Source organism: Sebastes fasciatus, chromosome 15 (assembly GCF_043250625.1).
Source record: "Sebastes fasciatus isolate fSebFas1 chromosome 15, fSebFas1.pri, whole genome shotgun sequence".
Lineage (NCBI taxonomy): Eukaryota > Metazoa > Chordata > Actinopteri > Perciformes > Sebastidae > Sebastes > Sebastes fasciatus.
The window spans coordinates 25,432,613-25,456,849 of NC_133809.1; the positions used below are offsets into that span (position 1 = coordinate 25,432,613).

General features: G+C 40.9%; 1 protein-coding gene across 2 annotated transcripts in view; it reads right to left on the bottom strand.

Annotated features, from left to right (window-relative positions):
• The window catches only part of pdss2 (prenyl (decaprenyl) diphosphate synthase, subunit 2), a 35,973-nt gene extending 11,736 nt beyond the window's left edge, over positions 1-24,237 (bottom strand). For both annotated transcript variants that reach the window (XM_074660580.1, XM_074660579.1), the window contains exons 1-3: positions 23,735-24,237; positions 11,201-11,335; positions 3,258-3,456 (exon numbers count right to left, since the gene is read on the bottom strand). In XM_074660580.1, coding sequence (XP_074516681.1) covers positions 3,258-3,456; positions 11,201-11,335; positions 23,735-23,982 — 582 coding nt within the window. In that variant the 5' untranslated portion in view covers positions 23,983-24,237. The remainder of the gene's footprint in view (positions 1-3,257; positions 3,457-11,200; positions 11,336-23,734) is intronic.

A 24,237-nucleotide genomic window follows, 5' to 3' on the forward strand; every position in this document is an offset into this window, starting at 1 on the left:
GTTGTTTTTATGAACTGGAGATGCGGGGTTTGAAATGAGTGGGCATTTAGGAGACAGGGGGAGTCTTAATGAAAGATGGTTTCCAGTTGCATCATGGAAAATGTAGTGTTTTTGAAGCTTGACCAAAGACTGCAAGAGGTGGACGTACCGTAGTTACCATGACATCACCCATAGGTTTGTGTACTGCCGTTTTGAAGCCTCGAGTTCGCCATCTTGGCTTTTTGCTACCAGAAGTGACACGAGAGGGTGGAGCTAAGTAGGGATGCCACGATGTCAGAAATCGGCTGTTGCCATCTTGGTTATTGGCTGTCGCCATCTTGGTTTTTGGCTGTTGCCATCTTGGCATTTTGCTACCAGAAGTGACACGAGAGGGTGGAGCGAAGTAGGGATGTCACGATACCAGAAATGTAGTAGTTGATACCAATACCAGTGAATTTCCACGATTCTCAATACCCAATTCGATACCGCGTTAAAAAAAGAAAAAGGAAAATATTGCATGGCGCTGTTGTGTGTGTGTCAAACTCCGACGCAGAGGACAGAAGCAGCGCGCACGTAATGTTAAATGATGCCAAAACATGGTAGAAACTCTCAGTGTAACCAAGCATAGTTTACTAACATGACTTTGGTACAAATGTTTACCCGCCAGTGTGGCACTCGGTGGGTGTTAATTTCGGACCCCGATTACAGGCATCGTACGGTACACCTTCGGTACTGTACAAAAAGAGTACCGTCACGTTTTTAGAATTTTGGCATCGATTTGGTTCCAAAGTATTGGTTCTCGTGACATCCTTAGAGCCAAGTACAACCGAACGCTGAAGAAGACATTTTTAGGCGACCAAAAATGTTACAATTAACTTTCATGAACTGTAAACATACTGTGAAAGGGTTCAAGTTCTAAGACGAAAACATGGACAACACCAAGACTGGAAAACATTCTGGTAACGACTTGTCAATCACAAGGTAGCCACGCCCTCAAGCATACCATGCTTTATGGTCTATTTGACTCTACATGGGACCATAATTTACTAAATGAACATCATGCTGTATTGAAGAAGACTTGAAACTAGTGATTAAGACCATAAACTCATGTTTACAATGTTTACTGAGGTAATAAATCAAGTGAGAAGTAGGGTCATTTTCTCATAGACTTCTATACAATCAGACTTCTTTTTGCAACCAGAGGAGTCGCCCCCTGCTGGTTGTTTGAAAAAATACAAGTTTAAGGCACTTCTGCATTGGCTTCACTTTTCAGACCTGGTGGTTGCCCAGACTAGAAGTCAGGATATCTCTGCCTCTACTGTTTAGATTTTGACCACCCTCTTTTAAAAATTTGTTGTGTCCCTTTATCTCACAACTTGATAGCTCTCAGTGAAGTGTAGTCTTAATTCCCATGCTGGTTACAGTATGCAATACTTTTATGATGTTTTGATGATGTTGTGTGCAATCCTAATTTCCAATACTTGAATGTTTCTTGAGGTAAAAATCACGTCTACACATTATTTTCCTTTATTAACAGGTTTTTGGTGACCTTCCCACCAGCTTAAAAATCGTTGGTCAAAACAAATCCCATTCCTGTAACTTGAGCTCAGGATGATGGACTTTTCATTCCTGTTTGCTGTAATCTAATTTCCCTCCCCTGTTCATAAAACAGCAAAGAACAGCTTCACAAAAACCGGGCTGAATATGAGCGTACTGCATACTGCCCTCGGTTCATTTTGTTTTGCTAACCTTTTCAAACATGAGTAACTGCTAGCTATCAGATATCCAGCTCCTTATTACCCTTAAAAAACTTCCACTTTGGGGACGTTTCCTGTGGTTGCTTCAGGTTACAGTCACACTCCTCATCAACAGCACTGCAGGTTTGTTTGGACTAATAGTTTCAAGCATTGCTGTGTGGTCATTTGGTGCCACTTGAGTTTGAATGGCATTGCTCTCACCTTGACAATGAACTAAACTAAAGGGGCAGCTCGCTCCAAAACTTCAGTTCAACCAATGCCAACTTGCTTGGTGGGAATGCCCACTTAAATTATCATTAGATCAAGTCATCAGCAGATCTGCCATCACTTCATTGTCTATGCTTTTTTTCTATCTTCCAGGGAAACAACAGTTGCATTACTGTAATTTGTAGCTTAGCCACAGAGTGACAATTATCTCTTATAGTACTGTTGCAGTGACCAATCCTAATGAAAGCCAATTAGAACTGTAAAGGAAATGCCACACCTTTAAAATTATATTTAATTTATAAAAGGAAATGTGGTTTCCTTGCAACTCCTGCCGTGTTTCCCCACACAAAAAGCACCACGGATACCGCTTACATCATATTTTGGGAGGGCATCTCTTTGCTGCGATAACCCCAGACTGTGTGTGCTGAATAAGAAGCTGCAGGGAAAGCGATAAGGGCTGGTCCGGCGGATGGCACATGAGTGGTGGGGGGAGAGAGAGACGGTTATTTTGATCCACTCAGGCAACCGCATTCTGACAAAGCAGCGTGGTGACAGCATCTGTCAGCGAGGGGTTACCAGGCTACACAGCAGATATGATCTGTGGTGCACTTACAAGACCACCACCACACACGCGTCCAAAGATGAGGACTCAATGAGAAAGATTCCCATGGTATACGTGTCTATGGCGTCTCCTGACCACAGTCTCAACCATATGCTGTTGTAAAGACCCCTGTCTGAGAGGTTTTTGGAGGACTGATGTGATTTATATTACCAGTGTGAAACACGCTATAGTTGACCTGGAGAGTGAGTATTAGAATGATTTTCACTATGGTTGAACAGAAAAGCAAAGAGGGCCACATACAGAACTTCTGGGTGCCATAACATGACATCCAAAGAGAAGACCTCACAGTACCATCTACTCCATTGGTTCCCAAATTCTCTGACCTCTGACCAAACGTCTACTGAAGTTGTGGCCCCTAAACACAGTTCACGTTCACGAGAATGGTACGGAGGGATGGATGTATCGTGATATAGACCATCATGTGATTAAATATTGTAATCGATTGACAGCACTAAAAAATACCTATCAATGATATTCCAAAATGATCTGTGGGTACTCTGCAATATATTACTATTGCAGGTGTGAGATGCTGAGGTTGGATGTGGTATGAGTGAGAGCAAAGTTGTAGGGATGAAAAAAGACATTGATTTGTGGAGCTGTAGGGACCGCTGGGAGCTCATATTAAGACGGCAGTGTTTCTCATTAATATCACTGATGTCAGGTCAGATATTTCACAGGGCTACAGTTTGTACCTTAGTGTTATTCAGCTGGGCAAGTCCAGTACAAGCATTCGCTAGCAGGAAGTCTCCGCTCAGGACCGCCATCTTATTCCCAAACTCCATGTCCTTCAGCGGGCCGTCTGAATCCGTCCACCCCTTCAGGTCGACTATCCCACGATGCACCAGGAATGCCGTGTGAATCAACTCGGTGATTTCTGCCAAGTTCCGCTGGCTACGAAACAAAAATAAAAAAATTACACTTAAAAATCACAGCCTTTTCTTTGTCAACAGCTTTTAAGAGAGGCGTTCCAGGCTAAGGCTTGACAGTTAGAGAGCTTTTTGACAGAAACATTTTCATTGTCTTTATGCCGGTTTCAAAACTCATTCTCAGCAGCGTGTACAGGTGTGCTGACCACAAAGGAATCAATCAAAACAAAGGATTGTGTGGGTTTCATTTCATCCTTCCAGCAAAAGAGAAAAACATCTATTTAGCCAATAAAACTGCAATATTCAGACTGTGGAGTTTTTTATTTGACTAAAGACTGCTGGGATCCCCACAGAAGAAGTAACATTTACTTACTAGACAACTTAAAAGAATAAATGAGTGTATCTTCAAAAATAAAAAATAAAGAGATTTCTCCACAACTTCAATTTGGTTTTAAAAAAACCTTTCAAGTCAAAATCAGCGCACTCAAGGGCATAAAACCAGCACATATGTCAGACATTTCGCTGCACAGCGTGTCAGGGGTTGTGTTAAAAAAAGAAATTAAACTCATCATTAGCAAATAACAGCCATTCTTGATTATGAGAGAAAAGACATAAAAGTGGTCTTTGAATAGAGCCTTTCAGAGCAGCCTTAGGGAGGATATAATCAAATGTTGATTCAGCCATTGGTGGGGGATAATTAGGCCCCTCTCCATATGGAAGGAGCTCGCCACGCTGCGACAGAAGGGATCCATCCAGACAGGGTTGGGTGCGCTGATAGCCACTTACGACCTTCTTTCAGCCGCTGTAAGAACCTGATGAGCCAGTCGTCTGCCTTTGCGCTCCAACCCCTTCCTATACACACACACACACTTACACAATCACACGCACACACACGTCTTGTTGCCAGGTAATTGCCGTGTTCGACGTCGGCGTGGAAAAGATGTGATTAAAATTCAATAATGTCATCTATTTCGCCTCTCAATCACATCCATTGTCTGCTTGGTTTCTCAGCTCGGTGACGCAGAGCAACAACACGATCGCCCCGAATGAGAGTTAATAAGTTCAGGGTTTAAATAAGAGGAAATTAATAGATTGACAGCGCCGTGTTCTCAAGGTGCCTCGCAGTGACGGCTACGCTCGGCGGGTTTTCAAGAGGAGAACTCATTGTTACAACAAGGGGAAGGCGATAAAGAGCTGTGGCTGATTTCAGGTCATGCAAATAACATTTTAAATGTTATTCCGGGGCCAAGGTCAGCCGTACGGTGACCGTTTACTTGGTTGTTGTAATTTGAGCCCCAAAAAAACTTAAAATGAATTAATAACCTGTGATAAACCTGTCATCTGCTCATGCTTTTGGCTTCACATCAATGCTCCATTGTGACGATCCATCAAGCTAGAAACACGGTTACTGCAGGTCTGTAAGGTTAAACGGAAGCGGTTCCATAGCTTCATCTAAACTGACTAACAAGCTCAGACCACTTGTTGTACATATTAAGAAATTAGAAGCTGACTGTGGTCGTCATTTGTCCTTATTAAATATTCTACAATGAAATAGAAACCTAATTATATTTAACAAATTAAATGTTATAAAATATCAATTAAAAATGACTTCTACCATTTAGCATTTCACTTCTATAACATTGTTGGACACATGGGTTGAAATCGATGCAGCAGAAACAAATATTGTCTTTTAAATCCCCACACATTTTTCTTCCTAGTCAGAATTTAGTGCTACTTAATTAATCAATATTTAATCGAAATATGGCAATATGGCCTACTGCAATTTACAAATCGCAGGAGGCGCAATATTTGTTAAAGGTTTAAAATACCATTTTAAATTAGATATTGTCGTGCTGCAGATCCCTGCAAAAATCTAATTATAATCATTTTAATACGCTTTTCAATGAGAATTTCCATACGGACGTAAAAAAATATGATTCCCACTAATATCGCAAATCATATCACCATTGCAATATCGGTCAAAATAATCGCAATTAGATATTTTTTCAAAATCGTTCAGCCCTAAATCTACCACCTACATTACCCACATTGCAACTTGCCTGCCAAAAGTTTGGCCTTGAGATGAGGAGCGGGCTACAGAGATCTGGTAAGCTCACTTCTTTTTAACTCCACACCTCCAGATTCTTTTCTTTGTCAAACTCGTAGTCTTCAGCCCAAACCAACGCTGACTCAAGTGACATCACTCGAGGCAATTTTTTATCAGACTTCAAAACGTGTAAGTATCATAAACGTTTGTTTGCCACAGAGCTTATTTTCTGCAAAAATCCAAAATGGGAAAATCCCATTGGCTTTTTGTTGAGGACACCCAGGGCGATGCTAACTTCCTGTTTGGCCTACAAAAATACATCATCCCTGGAGCACTCTATAGAGTTCCCCTTTATTTATGAATGTAGTCATTTTTGTATGAATGGCCCTAGCAATTTTTTATTTATTATTTTTATTTCAGAGAAAAAGTGACCAATATGGATACAATCCTCTATCCTTATATACTATAATGTATTATAGTAAATTTGAAGGAAAAAGCAACTGAAAAACCGTTTATGGATGAAAGAACCAGATGGGAATGCCTGGATTTGGCGAATCCACCAAACAACAAATCAGGGTACTTAATCATTAAAATCCTAAATATAATATTGCAGCCCTAATCATTGATTTGCAACACTCCACACAATGACTTAATACACCCAAATATATTAAAAGGGATAATATGGCAAAATCGGTCACGGCAGACAATTTCACATCATATTGTGGCATATATATCATCATTGTCAAACAATAATTCATAAATGGAGAGGTCAGACTTCTAAAGGTTTGGCTTCAATGGACACTTTTAATGTCCCACGATCATCAATGGTGATATCAGATGTCCTGAACACAAATATATCAGTCATTATCTGAACTTCGGTTTTTATAGCACCTCAGATATCCAAAAATAAGCTATTTGAAGGTATAAATGTGGGACATTTTCTTGGGGAAATCTCTAAATTCATACAGTAAAAATGTTTGATTTTAAGCATGACTATAGTCAGAGATGTCCTGAACCATCAGCATGTGTAAGAAACCCACCCTAACAGGAATTAATTAGAATGAGGAAACACACAACCCTTTGAATCGCTTTGAATTTTTGATTTTAAAGTACTGAACAATGGCACAAAGTACCTGCCACCAAAAAAAAACCAAATCAGTGGAACCCCGGTGGATACACATCACAAAGCTGTGCCTCCAATCCAGCAGTCCTGATCGGTAGCAGTGGAGCTTGGGGAGGAAAAAAAGGGGGACAAGGGGGCCGGTGTATAAATAGCTTTGGTGCCCAGTTGCATAGCAACCGATGCCATCTTGCCGAGGTGTAACGCCCCTCACCACGCCCCTTGTCCTGACTGTTCTGTTCCATTTTCCTCCCTCTGCAGTCTACCTCGCCATCAAATACAGCCTTTCAGATGTGTGCGCGTCCCTGTGTGTGATTTAAAGAGGTGGCCTGTCCATCAGACGGGCTGCGGGATGTGTTCGGTGGCATGGCTTTCATTTGTCACAAGAAATTAAGAGGTGTGGTGGGTACAAGTTGGACTATCTGTGTGTGTTTCTATCCATCCGTCTGTCTGTCTATCTATCTATCTATCTATCTATCTATCTATCTATCTATCCATCCATCCATCCATCTATCATGGTGGTGCTTTGGTGAATCATCAGTGTCAGGCAGCAGAGTGGGAAATGTTTTACAAATGCTGCCTGTCAGGAGGGAGGAGACCATCCCCCGGAGGTTTCAATCACCCCCCTAAACCCGCCCCACCCCAACTCCCTCCATCCCTCCATCTCTTCCATCAGAGGTGCTAATGAGCCCAGGAGAGGTGGGGGGATTGCTGTGGGGAGAGAAAGAGAGAGCAAGATAGTGCAAATGAGGTGATCAAGTCATGCTGTGTGTGTGTGTGTACGTGTGTTTGGGTTTAGACTATCCATCACACACGAGTGAGGGAATGCTGCATGTTGGATTCAGTGATCCAGTGTCACGGTGATGCGAGTGCCAGATTGTGACACAAGGCAAGTGTGTAATGACTCGTCCCGCAGTGTGAGACACAACCCGCCGACACGGGTCGGCCTCGCAGCCCCGGAAAAAGGACGGGACTCGAGCGCACTTCCATGGCGCCCGGGTTATTCCAATTAGTTCTAATATTAGGATGTTTCTGCACAGACACGGCTCCGCTACACACATGCGCCTTGTGCCAGCTAGCAGTAAGAAAGAAGCCTTTCAGGCACCCAGCGCGCGGCCACGCCAAACACAGCAGTCACTTCTGGAAACCACTTGGCACACGTCCCCGTTCTGAGCCGCACGCTGGTAGTCAATGTGTGTGAGAACGCCAGGGAGGATCTTGGGATGCTACCTGAAGCATTTTAACAGCAGCATATTAACACCGCATTTAACACTAAAATTAAAATCAATATATGTCAGAGTTTATTACATCAATTCCAGACACTAATATTCTTTCATTTATGTTATAACAAAACCAAAGAGTCTACAGCCACGCTAGCAACTCCATGAGGTTGTAATGTTCACTGTTAAGATCTAAGAAGTTGACAACCAAAAGTAGTTTTTTTTTAAGTTGCCGTGAAGTAATAATTAGCCAGAGGGTGGTGTCAGAATAAAAAAGCAATTACAGACAATTAATTGCAAATGTTTTGCTGCCAACAGAAATTGTTGTGCAGATTAGTTAAGTATGTTACATGCACAGAGGCTGATGGGAATGTCATTAGTTTAGTGGGACAAACTTTTAACGAAATTTTGATCTGATGATGGTGTTAGATGGAAAGTCATGGGAGCACCAAAGTTCACAAAGACCCTGAATATCTACTGTATCCTACTAAATCATATGGTAACCTGGACATTTCCCTGAAAACCACAAATGTCAACCTGCTGGTGGCGCTAGAGAAGAGTCAGGGGATCATCTCCTCAGTCATTAGGATTCATCCTCTGTGGAACACTCATGTGCAAAATTTTGTGGCAATCCATCAAGTAGATGTAGATATTTCATTGGAAGTCAATAGGATTCAGTAGGATACAGAGAGGCGAAGTCCCTCCCTTTTCGGTGGATCCCATGGGACCTTATTTCGAAAACAAATGAACGGAAGTCAACAACAATCCCGTTTTGAATTGCGCCATGAATCACACATATGATGTTTGTCAATTTAAAACATAATTTTGCAAGTGAAGAAAGTCGCTGTTTGTCGTAGTATCATTTATTTTTTTGTGAAACCGCTCAGTGAACTACATCTCTCGTCAAATGACATGTTATCTGACCTGATGTGTTTTATCCAGCGACTCCTGGTCTTTTTTTAAATCAGCCGGGAAGAGAAAGAACGAGCGAGACCCGTTGCGGGTGTGAGTTCATCCCAGTACGAAACACAAAGGCATCGTAGCTTCAGTTTGAGAGACGTCACTACGCGTCTTTTGGGTGGGGAGTCTTTCTAATTATGTATTTTCACAGTCTGATACTTCAACAGCTTTACAACAAAACTGTGACTTTCTTGACTTGCAACATTATGTTTTAAATTGACAAACATCATATGTGTTATTCATGGCGCAATTCAAACGCTTTCAAAAAATTATTTGTCTCTCTCCCTCGACTACTGTTCATATTTTTTCCGAAATAAGGTCCCATGTGGTCCACCGGAAGGGGCGGTACTTCGCCCCTCTATTTAATCATGGATGTATGTATTCGTCTTCTGGGGACCATGAGTGTCTGTACAAAATTCCATTGCACTCCGCCTGTTAAACATTTGTTGAGATATTTCCATCTGAACCAAAATGGTGGACCAGCCGACATAGCCACCCCGTGAGCTATGGCACTAGCATGGCTAAAAACTGCAATACCATATTCATACAGCCCCAATAAGGATATCACTTTCAGGCTGACGTATTTTAGCTTCTATTGTTAGCAAGAATTGAGATATGTTATTTTACATGCAAACATCCATTAGGTGAAACTGCTGTTTGGATGTTGCTCTGTTTAGTAAGTTTGCATGAAAAAATCTTTTAGGCCATTTTTTAGTCGAATACATCTCCTTATAATTATTTATTACATTTTTGAATACAAAGCAGGACTTTTTAAAAAGTTTTTTCCCCCCCAATTAGCTCGATCTGAATATAAACAAATAAAAAACCCATCCCATCTTGTAACTGTGGTTGTATTGCCCCCCCCCCACATTCCATCATATTCGCGAGATGATGTAGTGCTTCATTTACAGGAATTGATATGGATGATAACCACAGAGGACAAGATAGAATTACCTGACACGAGGATATTATTTCACTATTTATCCTTCAGCAGCCATGTAACGGGGACAAAAGTGGCATCGCCTTTCTTGGTATGCTTGCCATGCACATTTATGGCTCTACAATGCAACGTTACACATGTTTACTGCCCACTGTTTTCTCCCAAGCAGCACATACAATGAGAATGGAAAAGATTAGTGTGTGGTTACAAATACCAACCAAGAGCTGTGGATTTGAATTACCAGCTTGTATTGAACCAAAGAAGTTGCTTGGAGGAAAACTAGCTGTGGTATGATATGGCCATAATTCGCTTTATGACAGTTATTAAAGTTGGTAGACACCATTTAATGTTTGAGAAAATTCTCAAGGGCATAATGTTCTTATGCAATGTTTTCTTTTTTTTTATACAATAGCAACCAATTACATTTTTTCACAGGTAGCCAGGCTTTAGGGAATTTCCTGCATAGGAGGACAATTCATCAGAGCATCCTGCTGATGTTGATATTTGCACAATCTAAAGCTGTAAAGTCAAACATGCAAAGTGTTCAGGGAGTCTAGCAGATGTCAGGAAGTGTGAGAAGACATCAACAAAACAAGTACAAAGCCAGAAGAACAGCTTCCTGGATAGTCGATGCTATGATGGATCTAATTAGCAATAGGCAAAGCTGCGGTGCATTCACAGAACCTGTTGTCCTTAACGTCTAAACATCTTGTGACTCAAACCAACGTAAAAATATAGTTGCAAGCGGCAATTCCGGGGTTCAGGCCAACACAGACCATTAGAAGTTGAAAGCAGGGGACCTTTGACACTTTCCGACACCTGTATTAAAGATAACTAACAGATTTTATGGCGATCGGACAGATCGTTGCATTTGTAGCGCCAATTAGTGATCGATTTGAATGAAACTTTCAGGGTATGTTCAGGTACTTACGTGAACATATGATTGGCCCAACGGTTGTGTAGTTAGGTATATTGATGTTCATTGGTCTGTATCTTCAAAATGCAATGAGATATCAGCAAGCTTTTGATGACTTTTAATAAGCTTGGTCCAATAATGATCCACAGAAAATTTGGTACAAATCGGACCTACAGTTTGGGAGGAGATGTCACAAATATGTTTTTAAAAAAAATCTAAATGGTGGAAAATCTATTCAGGCGGACTTTACTGGTCCGAGAGTTTTTTTGTAGAATGAATATAGATGGCTGTCTGTAGCAAGTTTAGTGATAGGAGTTATGACTTTTCAAAATACTAAATATTGACCTTTAATTACAGCGCTCCCATCAGGCCGATTGGGGCCATAGTTGTTGAGCAGCATTTGCACACAACTTTTCCAATCATTGGTGAAAATGTCATACTGTATGTCTACAATGTACCATCTCACAGGAATTTGCACAAACATTTCTGAAGAAAAAAATGGAAGGGGGGCTTGAACCCTTAATGATGCAAACAGTTTTTTTAGTCAATAAGTTCAGGTTATTTACGTCGGGTAGATGCCGCAGACCATGTCCTGAGGCAGAAGACCGGAGGCTGCATGGCTCGGCCCCGCCGCTTTCGACAGCAGCAGTACGATCAGTCCCCTCATCTGAAGGTGGTTCTTACTGTCGAAGACGAAGCCCCTGCAAAGAAATATCATCAGTAGATTAAAATACAAGTAGACAAACATCCAAAACTATGTACTATAAGTAATAAGGATAAACGGCCCGTTAGCTCTGTAGGAAAACTTTTTCCTCTTAGTCCTGGCCAATAAAAGCAGACACACTATACTGGCAGGCAAACTGAATGCCAAGTTCGTCACAGCGTTCACCAAATGTCACAATACAGTATGAAGTCCAATCTTGCTGAGCAGCAAAGGGTTTTTAAAAAGGGAGCAACATGTAGCATTTATGTTTCTAACATCTTTCCCTACACCCTGCTACCATCTGTTGTGAAGAGCCTGATTCCAGTTACACCTCTTCCCACTGCTTCACCCCGTTTTAATGAGCAATGTTTAAGAACCAGCAACAGCTTGAAAAAATCCAGCATGCATAGCTGAAACTATGTGGTTTAAATAGTGGAAGGGAAATCATGTTAGCTGACATATTACATCCAAAGTTAGGTGCTTTTTTTTTCTGCTTTGTGCTTAAAAGCAGTCCTGCTGGTTTCAAGGCAGGTGCTCAGTGTGAAATGCAATGTAAAGGCTGCTAATCATCATGGTGGTTATAATAGTGTTTGACAAATAATATGCAAATTAATTAGTATTCACAGCGGTGAGACTGAAGCGAAACAGTAAAGTTAATGAGCAGTGTGCAACCTCCGGGTCTGAAGAGTGAAGCCAATGCGGAAGTGCCTTAAACCTGCATTCTTTCTAATAGCCAGCAGGGGGCGACTCCTCTGGTTGCAAAAAGAAGTCAGATTGTATGTCTGATTGACCCTACTTCTCACTTGATTTATTTCCTCAGTAAACATTGTAAACATGAGTTTATGGCCTCAATCGCTAGTTTCAAATCTTCTTCAATACAGCATGATGTTCATTTAGTAAAGTATGATCCCGTTTAGAGTAAAACAGACCATAAAGCAGGGTATGCTTTAGGGAGTGGCTACCTTGTGATTGACAGATTGTTACCATGACGTTGTCCGGTCTGGGTGTTGTTCGCGTATTCGTCTTGGAACTCTAAGCCTTTCACAGTGTGCTTTCAGGTCATTAAAGTTAATTATACATGTTATTTGGTTACCTGAAAACGTCTTATTCAGCGTTCAATTGTACTTACATGTAGCAACATCCTCTCGTGTTATTTACTGTATATATAAAACCAAGATGGCGACGGCTAAAAACAAAAATAGCGATGGGAAAAACCAAGATGGCGACGGCCTAAAAATCGAGACAGCGACGGACAAAAATCAAGATAGCAACGGGCAAAAACAAATATGGCGATGGCCAAAAATCAAGGTGGTGACGGCCAAAAACCAAGATGACGACGGCCAAAATGCCGAACTCAAGGTTTCAAAACAGTAGCCCACAAACCAATGGGTGATGTCACGGTGACTCCGTCCATTCGTTATAAACATTCTACGTTAACCAAAACAATGAGTTAAAAAGACGCTGAAATACTACATAGAGCTGAGGGGAGCTGCACAGTCGGCTGATAATTCTCTGTGGGTTTGTCACTATGAACCATACCTTTCACATTACAATTAGTCATTTGAGCTATTGTTAATATAGGAATATTGATTATAGCAGCTTTAAGGGTGTTTGTATTCCTTCCATAATCATGTTTGAAAGGCATATCATAACACAATGAGGAAAAAAGAAAATGCTAAATCACACAGGACAATTTAAAACAAACATGTAATATAATATATATACTATATAGTAGTAGCTTAGTCCTGCACATTCGTTTGGTGCTATTTGATCTTTTCTTAATGGAATTGCAGGTCTTGGCCATTCATTATAGACCATTCTGTTGGACAAAGGATGAAACAAAGCAACAAAACGAAACTTGCATCCTGATGACAATGCAAATTGTACTACAAAATGTTAACAGGATTGTTGAACTGAATCTATCTACATGGTAGAAAACAGTACAGGAATATAATTGATCAGTTTTGCTGTAGGACTGTATTTTTCTTTTGGGTTTGAGGGGGTGGAGGGGAAGGCGAGGGGGGGACAGAAACACACCCACAAAGACGCACACGGAGCCCAGAGGTAGCTGCTGCCTGCGTGGTGGGCAGATTAAATATCTTTTTACTCTCTCTGGGGAGCGGTTAGACAGAGCACCTCTAATCCTGTCCCTATGGGAGCCCCTTGTGCCATGAATCACGCTCTCGTTAGGGGCTCCGAGGCAGACAAGCGGCCACGCCCCCCCCTCCGCTCGATGCCCAGACAGCGGCCTCACCACCCCGCCGCCTACTCCGAGCCCCCACCCTCTCTGACCCACCCCTGCACCACAGGGGGAGGTGGAGGAACCCGAGACAGAGAGTGGATGTGAGAGATAAAGCATGAAGAGAGGGAGGGGACGGACGGAGAGAGATGGAGGGAATAGAGGCCAGACAGAAATGAGAATGCCAGAAAAAGATGACAGAAGAAATACACTGGTGATTCAGTGTTCTGGTGCTGAAAGGGAAAAAAAAAAAAACTCACGCTGCTTTTCCCCCAAAAAAATTTACGATACAGCTGACATTATGTCGGGCTGTCTTTCATCGCAGCTCATGAGATTTATTTATGGTCACTCTAAATTTCTACTCAATTGGAAAATAGGGACTATAGCCTGGTGCACTGATGAATGCAGAAGCAGAAGAAAATGGCTAGAGAGCAAAAATGATGAAGCTGCTCTCCTTCTTGGGGAGTCCGGTTAAGCCAGTGGCCTGAGGGTGGCAGATGATTAATATTTATGTCACTATCCACACCAGCATACATCAATCAATCACAACCGCCCTCCCGCAAAGGGGTGGGGCGAGTGTGATGTGGAGGACGAGAGATAGTGAGGGCTACAGAGAGGGAGAGAGGGAGCGGAGAGAGAGAAATGGGCTGCTGTCTTTTTAAAGGGTTATGAACAGGTCGCCACGCCTTCTGCTCCGCAAACTGCAGCGCAGGAATTCAGTAACTTTAGTCGCCGTTTGCAGGGGGCTGGAATTAATGCATGCAAATTTATGACCTCACATGTGTGGTGGTGTATTGATCCTTTGTCTGCCTTTTTTCCCCAAAGAATGAATGAATGTGCCCAATATGCCAGCACTTTTTCTTAAAGAGGACCTATTCTGCTTTGTGCTGTTTCCCTTTCCTTTAATGTGTTATATAGTTTTGTTGTGAATGTAAATGGTGTGAAAAGTTACAAAGCCCAAAGTCCACGCCAAAGAGAGTTCCTCTCCCCCACAGAAACACTGCTCCTGAACTGCCTGAAACACCTTGCTCAAAGTCCCGCCTTTTCTTCCGTAACGTCGTGAGGTCACCAAGTAACACATATGTATAATGCCTAGCAGCTAGTTTTGGCACACCCTCAGACAAAGCTAGTTAGAGCAAAGCTTGAGCGGTTGGTTCGGTTGACCAATCACAACAGAGTGGGCCAGCTGACCAATCAGAGCAGACTGGGCTGAAATCCTCTTCAAGGACAGAATTTATGCAATGCATCAGTCTCTACTGTGCATAGCATATACCTTTCTAAATGGTAAATGGACTTGCATTTATACAGCGCCTTTCTAGTCGTCCGACCACTCAAAGAGCTTTACACTACATTCACACACACATTCATACACTGATGGCAGAGCTGCCATGCAATGTGCCAACCTGCCCATCAGGATCTAATCTAAATGCTCATTCACACACTGATGGCACATGCCTAAGGACACTTCGACATGTGGACCGGAGGAGCCGAGGATCGAATCACCAACCTTCCAATTGGTGGACGACCCGCTCTACCTCTGAGCCCTTTATAGAATATGATGATGCTATGTTTGTTTGGAAAATTGCCCAATGGTTTATTCCAATTTCCAGGACTTGATTCTCACAATTCCAAAAAGCCTGGAGAGTACAGCAGGTGGTTCTCTATGGTGTGGGGATGCGCCTCTTGCCAAAACACTTCACAGTTGGTTTTAAAGACTCTGAAAACATATCTTCTTATCAGCTTCTTACTACGAGCGAAAGGATCCAACACATAATTTTCTGCAAAAGTGAAAACAGTTTTGGTTATTTCTAGGGCTGTAAGTTAACTAAGTTAACGCGATAATAACGCCTTAACACAATTTTGTTTTAACGCCACTAATTTCTTTAACGCATTAACGCAATTTGCGATTTTTAGGTTGTAGCGGGCTCTGTTTTAAAGCTAGGGTGAAGATACTGGTATCATATGAAACTAAAAAAACATGGAAGGAAAAACATAAGGAATACATTGGTACCAATCATGTTATACTAGCTTGTCAAAAAGGAGGATAAAAGACACTATGAAATTACGCTAAATTTTGGCAAAGAAAAACTGGCATGGCCATTTTCAAAGTGGTCCCTTGACCTCTCACCTCAAGATATGTTAATGAAAATGGGTTCTATGGGTACCCAGGGTATGGTAGACATGCCCACTTTATGATAATCACATGCAGTTTGGGGCAAGTCATAGTCAAGTCAGCACACTGACACACTGACAGCTGGTGTTGCCTGTTGGGCTGCAGTTCGATGTGACATGAGACATGTCATGGTTTGAGCATATTTTTTTACGCTAAATGCAGTACCTGTGAGGGTTTCTGGACAATATTTGTCATTGTTTAGTGTGGTTAATTGATTTCCAATAATAAATATATACTTACATTTGCACAAAGCAAGCATATTTGCCCACTCCCATGTTGATAAGAGTATTAAATACTTGAACAGATAAAAAAACTGTGATTAATTTGCAATTAATTGAGATTAACTATGGACAATCATGCGATTAATCACGATTAAATATTTGAATCAATTGACAGCCCTAATTATTTCCCTTGAGAGATTTCTGTATTTGTGCTTTTCTCCATGTTCTTCTCACTGGTTTAAACTGGGCGGGGTTCAGTTGGAAAGGAGTGATGTCACTGCCATGCACCAATCAGGACTTGGCAACGTTTCAATCAGAATCTGATGACAGTTGTGGGGGTGTTTGCTTCTGTTGGCAGACTGCTGACAATGAAATCTGATCAAACACCCACAAAGTTCTGATGAAGCAGATTTTTTGAATGGTAAACTCTTCATAAATAATAATTAAAAGGTGCCCTGTGGAGTTTTCTTGTAAACAAATTTTGTTTATAATCAGTATTACTCACTTAAATGCATTGTGTGTATTAGATTCTATTACAATGTTTTAAAACCTGCCATGTTTACTTGCTAGAGGTCTTCCCTGTATTTTGCTGATCCATTGCTGCATTTGTTGGAGCATTACCACCTGTCGATCAGTAAAATAATCCTTCCTTCATGTGCACATTACAAACAAAACAGGGATCCACTTAAAAGAACATCCATCGCTCCATAGTGCAATTAGTGTACAAGTGTTTTTTCCTCTAAACTTTACATATTCGTGATCCAATGATCAACAATCAAAGTTAATGTTGCAGATTTGAAATAAAGTTTTCAGAGGCTTTGAAGTAGATATATCATGAAAAGTCACTTTTTCAGTGCTCGTGCACATACATTTGGGTATCTGGAGTTCGTATGTGTAAACATGTTCTAGTAGAATAAGAGTAGAAATATGAACATAATAGGTCCTCTTTAAATCAAAACGTTGATGGCGATGCAAGAAGACACACTGTTTTTGTAAAGATCAAGGCTGCCCATTGGCAACATATTTTCAATAGGACACAGCTTAGTGTTGCAAGTGCTTCCGTCTCTTCAGCAAAATATTCCCTGACTTGGTCTGGCATCAATCAGAAAAGCATATAAGACACAAATTATAATTCCATACAGAGTATTCTTACACGTTTTAAAACAGCCGGAGAGGATGTTTAATTTCAACATTCATTCATGTCCACAATGTCGCTGAAATATGCGGGTTAGTTAGGCACCATTTAAAGGAACAGTGTGTAGGATCTGGTGGTATCTAGTGGTGAGGTTGAAGATTACAACTTCTCCCGTGTGCCAAGCATGTAGGATTGCTACGGTGGCTTATGCGAAAACGCGAATGACCCTCTCTAGTGCCGGTTGTTGTAAGAGTAGAGTGTTTAGAGTGTGTGTGTGTACTTGGGAAGTGAGTGGTGAAGCAAAAGAGAGAGAGAGCGGCAGCGAGTAACGTTATCGACTCCGGCTCAAGCAGGAAAAGTTAACATTGTTTGGTTTATTCCGTTCTGGGCTACTGTAGAAACATGGCAGACTCCGTGAAAAAGACCTGCTCCCTGTGTAGATATAAATGGCTCATTCTAAGCTAATGAAAACACAACGATTCTTATTATCAGGTGATTATACCCTTAATATTACATTCCACTTCTGCCAATAGATCCCCCTAAATGTCAAGCACTGGTCCTTTAAACTAATCTTAATGGTCATTGTATTGATCAAGATATTGAAGATCAGGCTTGAGATTGCAAAAGAAAAAGGTGAGAAAACACTGAAAGGAAATACTAGTCGGAGTCAAACTCTCAAGGACTGTCCTTAAAGCAAGTTAAGTTTCTTCTCCTGGGCCGCAGTCCCCTCGCTGTAACTCCAGACTTTGGGGCAAAGTTAGCTGAGCTGCAGTTTTTGAGAATGAAAGGAAAGGGAAAACCGAAACCCAACTCCACGAGGGTCTGCCTGTCTGCTATTGTGGATATTTTTATCTGCCGCGCGTCTAAGGCGGAGACACAGTGGGAAATACGAACCAGCCAACCCAAGCTGACAGTGAGGAGTCAGACTGTCAAGAGGTCTGCTTCCCCCGCCCCCCCCTGCTACAACACCCAAATGGATTGTCATATCAGATTTAGGTGTATAGGTTATTACACCCTTGGGCTCCTGTTTCCAACACACCCGTCTGCATGGCGGGATTGAGTTTGAGGACTCTCTCTTCTCGTTCTCTTCCCTTGGTTCTCTAAGTTCCTGATTTCTTTGATAAAAACACAAGAAAGCTCCGGCAACTCCTGTCATAAAGTGTTTGGATAATATTTGACCTATTACAGCTCCTCCGTCATCAATACACAATTGTGGCTTTGCAGTTCACAAATCAGCTCTATTGGCTTTGTGCAAATATAACTAAACACTGGATATGAAAAACCACATGCCCGTATGGCCAAAGGTCTGTTTAAGAACATCTAATCAAGTTGATTTATACCCAAAAGAAGGAACAGTGTTGCACTCGTCTGCAGGGGAAAACAATGTACAATATTTCCCTTAATACCAATATTTACAAAAAGAAAATAGGATTTATCGAACAAACTGGGAATGGTGGTACAAGTATTAAGAGTTGCACTTGCACACCAAGTTCACACTTCACCACTTTCAAAGATCGCTGTACAGTTCCCACTACGCAACTTGCTGTATTGTAATAAGTCTTGAAGCTGCTGTGGTTATCACACTACCCCAATGAAGGGAGTGTCGGCAGCGAGAATCGGGCCAGTATAGAGAGGGCCAGACTCATCCTGCGTTTCAGCAGAGTCGCAAACCGAATACGGCCCAACTTATTTCTTCTGGCATGCCAAGTTTGAGCCGAAGCTGGGCCAGGTCATTTTGGCTACCTGGGACATGACTGACCGGCGACAATTGGTCACACACTACAAGATCTTTCTTTCCCCGATCAGGTCTCCAAATTAAGTTATGTAACAGAAACACACGTGAGAAGTGACATGGGCATAGTCATGCTTGTTGATGTTGTTGTTGGCACACGTGTTCACATAATAGCCTGTTTCCACACGTTAATATGTAGATCAGTCACTGTGTTATGTTTATTCATGCAAACATCCAACACCCTAGTAGGTACAACAACAACTTTGGTCCGTGTTGCAAATGAAACGCATACGGTAAAGTTATTGTTACAGGCGACCCCTCCGTCAAGGGCTTTAGCACTGTCGCCACTGCACGGTGGTGCAGTGGTGGTGCAGTGGTCGCAGGTTCAAACCTGGCTTGGGGCCTTTCTGTGTGGGTGTACCTTGCCTATGCCCAATATCAGCCCGGAGGCCAGGTTTCCCCTCAACCCGCGACCGACTCCCCGACAGGTCCAGATATTTTTTAACCTGCTAGATATCTGGAATACGTCTATGATGCACCGGCTTACGTCTTTGAACAGTTCACACATAGTGCTCGAGCGCCGATGTGCAAGTGCCGAGCCAATGCGGATTTGCCTCTGACCTGGGGCTTTTGTCGGCGAGCGGAAAATCAGGGCTAAATTTGTGTAGTGTGAAGTAGACATTTGTCATGCCTTTTGGTCAATCTTGAATCTGAAGTATTCATGCAAAGACAAACTAATTCATGACTTTGTTTTTGCTCCCTTTATTTAAAATTTCAATTACATAGACCAACTTCAGTGCAAAACTGCTCTTGAAAGTTCACCAAATTTCTCTTGCAATTTCAGCACTAGGTTATCGGCCCCACACTCGTTGTTAGTATGTATCAGTTGAATTGTTATCAGCTTTACTTTGTTTCTGTCTAGAGGGAGTTCATTGGAAATAAAGTACTGTACTTAATTACAAGGACTTTACTTTACTTGAGTGTTTTCTGAATCTTGATACTTCTACTACACTACGTTTCAGAGGGAAACATTGTACTTTTTACTTCACTTTAAGTTTGACTTGTTTTTATAATAAAACAGTGGCTAATCAGTGATTTGAGTGCAATCATCAAATGGTGATTACATGAGAGGCACAAGTTAGAGTGAGCTTTAATAATAATGGAATACTGCACTCATTAACTTTTTATCTGAAGTCTTATGTGCTGTTATCCTTATGTTCAGTGGCTCTGATTTTATTACTCATTAACTGATCGGAAAGGTAGTAATTTCACTAAATTTCAGAGGGAAATAATTGTACTTTTTTACTTCATTACCTTTATTCGGCAGCTGTACTTACTCGTTACTTTTCAGATTGAAATTTTACATTTAAAAAAAACATAAATTGAACAAGTTATACAATGTTTTACATAAAAAGCAAATAAGAGAGAAAAGTGTTTTTTAAAAAAAAAAAGAATAATATAAATGTGTATCAGAACTTAGTTTTTTCATCTTTCCTCTCCCATCAGTCATCTCATGACCCCTCAGATTTATCTTGTAACCCCTGGGTTCGGAGCCACTGGACTACAGTAGCTAAATGTGTATAAAAGAAGTTAAATGAGCGACCTCTCTATCAGCTACAACAGTAACATGGTTTTTACACATTGATGCATCAGTACAACAATCTAATAATGTCATATATAACAATATATCAGTCACAACCACTACTTTTACTTTTGATACTTTAAGTACATTATACTTCAAATACTTCTGTGCTTAAATAACTGAAGTCTTATTTTGAATGCATGCATTTTAATTGTAACAGATGTATTTTTACATTGTTTTATTGGTAATTTTGGTAAAGGATCTGAATACTTCTTCCACATGCACATACACTGTACACATCTGCCGATGGTTCTGCGCTATTCTACGGATCAACAGGTGGCACACCAAGATATGCAGCAATGTGCCAACAAAGATAGGGAAGAAGAAGACTGCACGCTAGTAAACACGGATGTAATTCTGGATTTAATTACTTTTAAATAATCGGCTTTGCAAATGTTTTTGGAGGAAAGAAATGCATCTATCAAAATTGAAAAGTTTCTCAAATCAATGAAGTGCTTCACGAGTCTAGTGAGAGTGCACAAGTCAAAGTTCAGGAAACAATCATAATGTTTAACACTACAAAGATGGATGGTGAGAGGAAAACACACCAAAACCTCAACTCCATTATACTACACATGTTGTCTAAGAGGGCTGTTACAAAATTATGACATTTTTATGATGAGAATTACCAGGAACGTGGCTCCCACGTTTTGTTAGACCTATACAACAAAAGCAGATTGTGAGTCATATGTGTGGCTGTGGGGAAACAAAAATGTCAGGATGTGATATATGATAAAGACCATGCATTTTCTGGGTTTCTGTCTGACTTTTCTACACTCCACCTGGGCAAAACTCCCCTCAGCAACATGCTCCTCAGCACATTATACACACCTAATAAGTATGATGCACACAGATTCATTTTAGGTGGTTATCACAAAATAATACACTAAATATAGCGTCTGATAGCTATCATAAGAGACACCAGTCACTGACAATGGTTGTTGCTTGACTGAAAAAAGGTATTGATTTATTGATTACAAACAATTGTTGACCCACATGCCTATGGACTAATGAAAGGGGATACTATGAATGCATCTGCAGGTGGGATCAAGTGTGTTTATGTTTGTATGTGGGTCTTAAATAGTCATACATATCAACCCACAGTGAGAGGAGTGCTGCCAATGGATACTGGAATGGAATACTGCATTCATGATCTTTCATCTATAAGTCATATGTACTGTTTGTTTTTTGTTTTTATCCTTATCTTGTTCAGTGGCACTGGTTTTATTACTAATTACCGATTGGTGGATTATAATCATTCCCAAATAGAGTTATTCAAAGAATAACCTGTGTCCTCTTAGAAAAGTTCATATCTCCCATCTCCACCACTGTGGGGTTGGATAGAGGAATTTCTAGACTGGGACCGTCTGCAGCGAGGCCTGATATCCAAACTGTACAGTTCAAGTCTCCCCTTCTTTGAACCATCTTAGGGAGCAGTGGGCTAAAAACTTCGGGACTGACATTTCTGATGAAGTATGGCAGTCTGCAGTTTCATGAACTCATTGGACATCCATAAGCATTAGCCATTAGCCATACATAGACTACACTACAGAAGCAGACTAGCAAAGATGTTCCCAGGATTAGATAAAACCTGCTGCCGCTGTCATCAGGATAAAACCACTCTGTAGCATATGTTTTGGAGCTGCCCAGATCTTGTACCATTCTTGTGGGCCACCTTTGAAACATTTTCTATTATCTGTAGTAAGGAGATACGACCGGACCCAGGAATTATTTGTAATAGCTCCTGGAGTGTTTGCACTTACAGGTGCACAGTGTTCTGTCATTATTGGCACAACGGTTGGTTTTGATTCACTGGAAATCTGCCAAACCACCATTACATTGTAAAATGGGTGGAAAGTGTTATAGCACATCTTAAATAAAAATCTTAAATACTCCTCGAGGGGCTCAGTAAAGACATTTTTTAAAGTCTACAAGCCTTTCCTTTCCTACTTTGAACAAAAGTTTGCATTAAGTATAGGCTCGCTGAACCTCTATTCCCACCCTCAGAGAGTTAGGCAGTATTGTTTTTGTGTGTTGTTGCTTTGTTCTTGTATGTATGTCTGTTTGTACATTGGGATTAGTGTATTTTGTCGAGCTGTAATGTTGATTATTGTCTTTTTGTGACAAGTAAATGCATATGTTGGAAAAGTTCAATAAAAAGATTTAAAATAAAAAAAGTTCATTATCTATCTTTGAAGATTCACTGACAGACAGACAGACAGTGTCGTGTTATTTTGCCAGCTATTTGAACATAGTTCGGTTTGGTGTTTCCTCCATGGAGGAGAAAGCCCTAAATCAGAGCTCAGAAGAAACAGGAATAATTTCAGCAGTTGTGGAAGAAGTACTCAGAACCTTTACTAGTAATAACACAGTGTATAAATTACTTTGTTACAAGTTTAAGTCCTGCATTCAAAATCTTACATAAGTAAAAGTACAAAAGTTTTAGAATCAAAATATACTGAAAGTATCACAGTAAAAGTATATATTATTATGCAGAATAGCCCATGTCAGAATAATATTATGGAGTAGCTATTCACATCTATCAAAAAACTGTTCATCTGTCAAATGTTTCAAAAGTCGCTTAAAGGGTCATTTAATTGCTGTCTTGTAATTGCTTTTCCCCACGTTGTCCATGTATCTGTTTTATGTTTTTTTTTGGGGGGGGGGTTTCCCACTCACAGTGTTGTTTGGTTACGATTGCCCATAAGTCTTTATAGATATTTAAATCAATATCCTCCTCACAAACACTAACCATACACTTCCTTCCACCCACCCACACACACACACACTTGTCTTTTTTTTATATATTTACTGTATTGTTATTGTTATATATATCTTGTTCTAACTGTTTGTTATCACTATTATGCAGTCATATTATTTCTTTATATTAATCTTGTCTCTAGGTGGAGGCTTCAGATAAGCCCAGTGGTTTTTTTTGCCTCTTCCTGCATTGTGTATTATTCATTTATTTGTGTGTTAAATTGTGCAAAATAAATAAACAAATAAGTTATATATATTGGATAATAATTGTTGATGCATTACTGTATACCTCACATTAACATTGCAGCTGGTTATGGAGTGGCAAACTTGTAACTGCTGGGCAGCAGCAGCTGTCAGATGACAGTCCCTCTGAGATGTAATAGAGTAGAAGTATAAAGTAAATACTCAAGTAAAGTACCTCAAACTTGTACTTAAGTACAGTACTTGAGTGAATGTCCATAGTGACATTAACTGTGTGAGTTTTAACAGTGTTACCTGGCCGTGTTGAGTAGCGGGTGTTGCGTCCCGATGAGCTTCTTGACGTGCATCGCAACGTTACTGAACTCATCACTGAGCAGGCAGCGGAGGCTCATGAAGGAGGTCGGATAGCCGACGATCTTCTCCGCGTCCGACACCACTTTACTCCAGTTAGAGGAGCCGGAGTTGGGGAACAGACTCAGTGTCCTCTGTCCTTGGATGGACAAGGCTTTGCGGCACAGTCGTGAGCATGTAGCCGGGAACATGTTGACTCTCTCTGACTGATGTTGTAGTTTCAGATAGTTGCATTCAGGTACCTGTTACCATCTTTAAATACTATCAAGCTACGTAACCTAACGCTGCGACATCTTCACAAACAGTTCCGCAGTTGTATTATTTATTAAAAACCTATAATAAGCTGTCATAAAGCATCTAACATGCTGTTTCTGTGGTGATAACCAGCTGTTTCACAACACACGACCTGTCGGGCACTGCGAGCCGACATCTTTAAACGCGTAGTA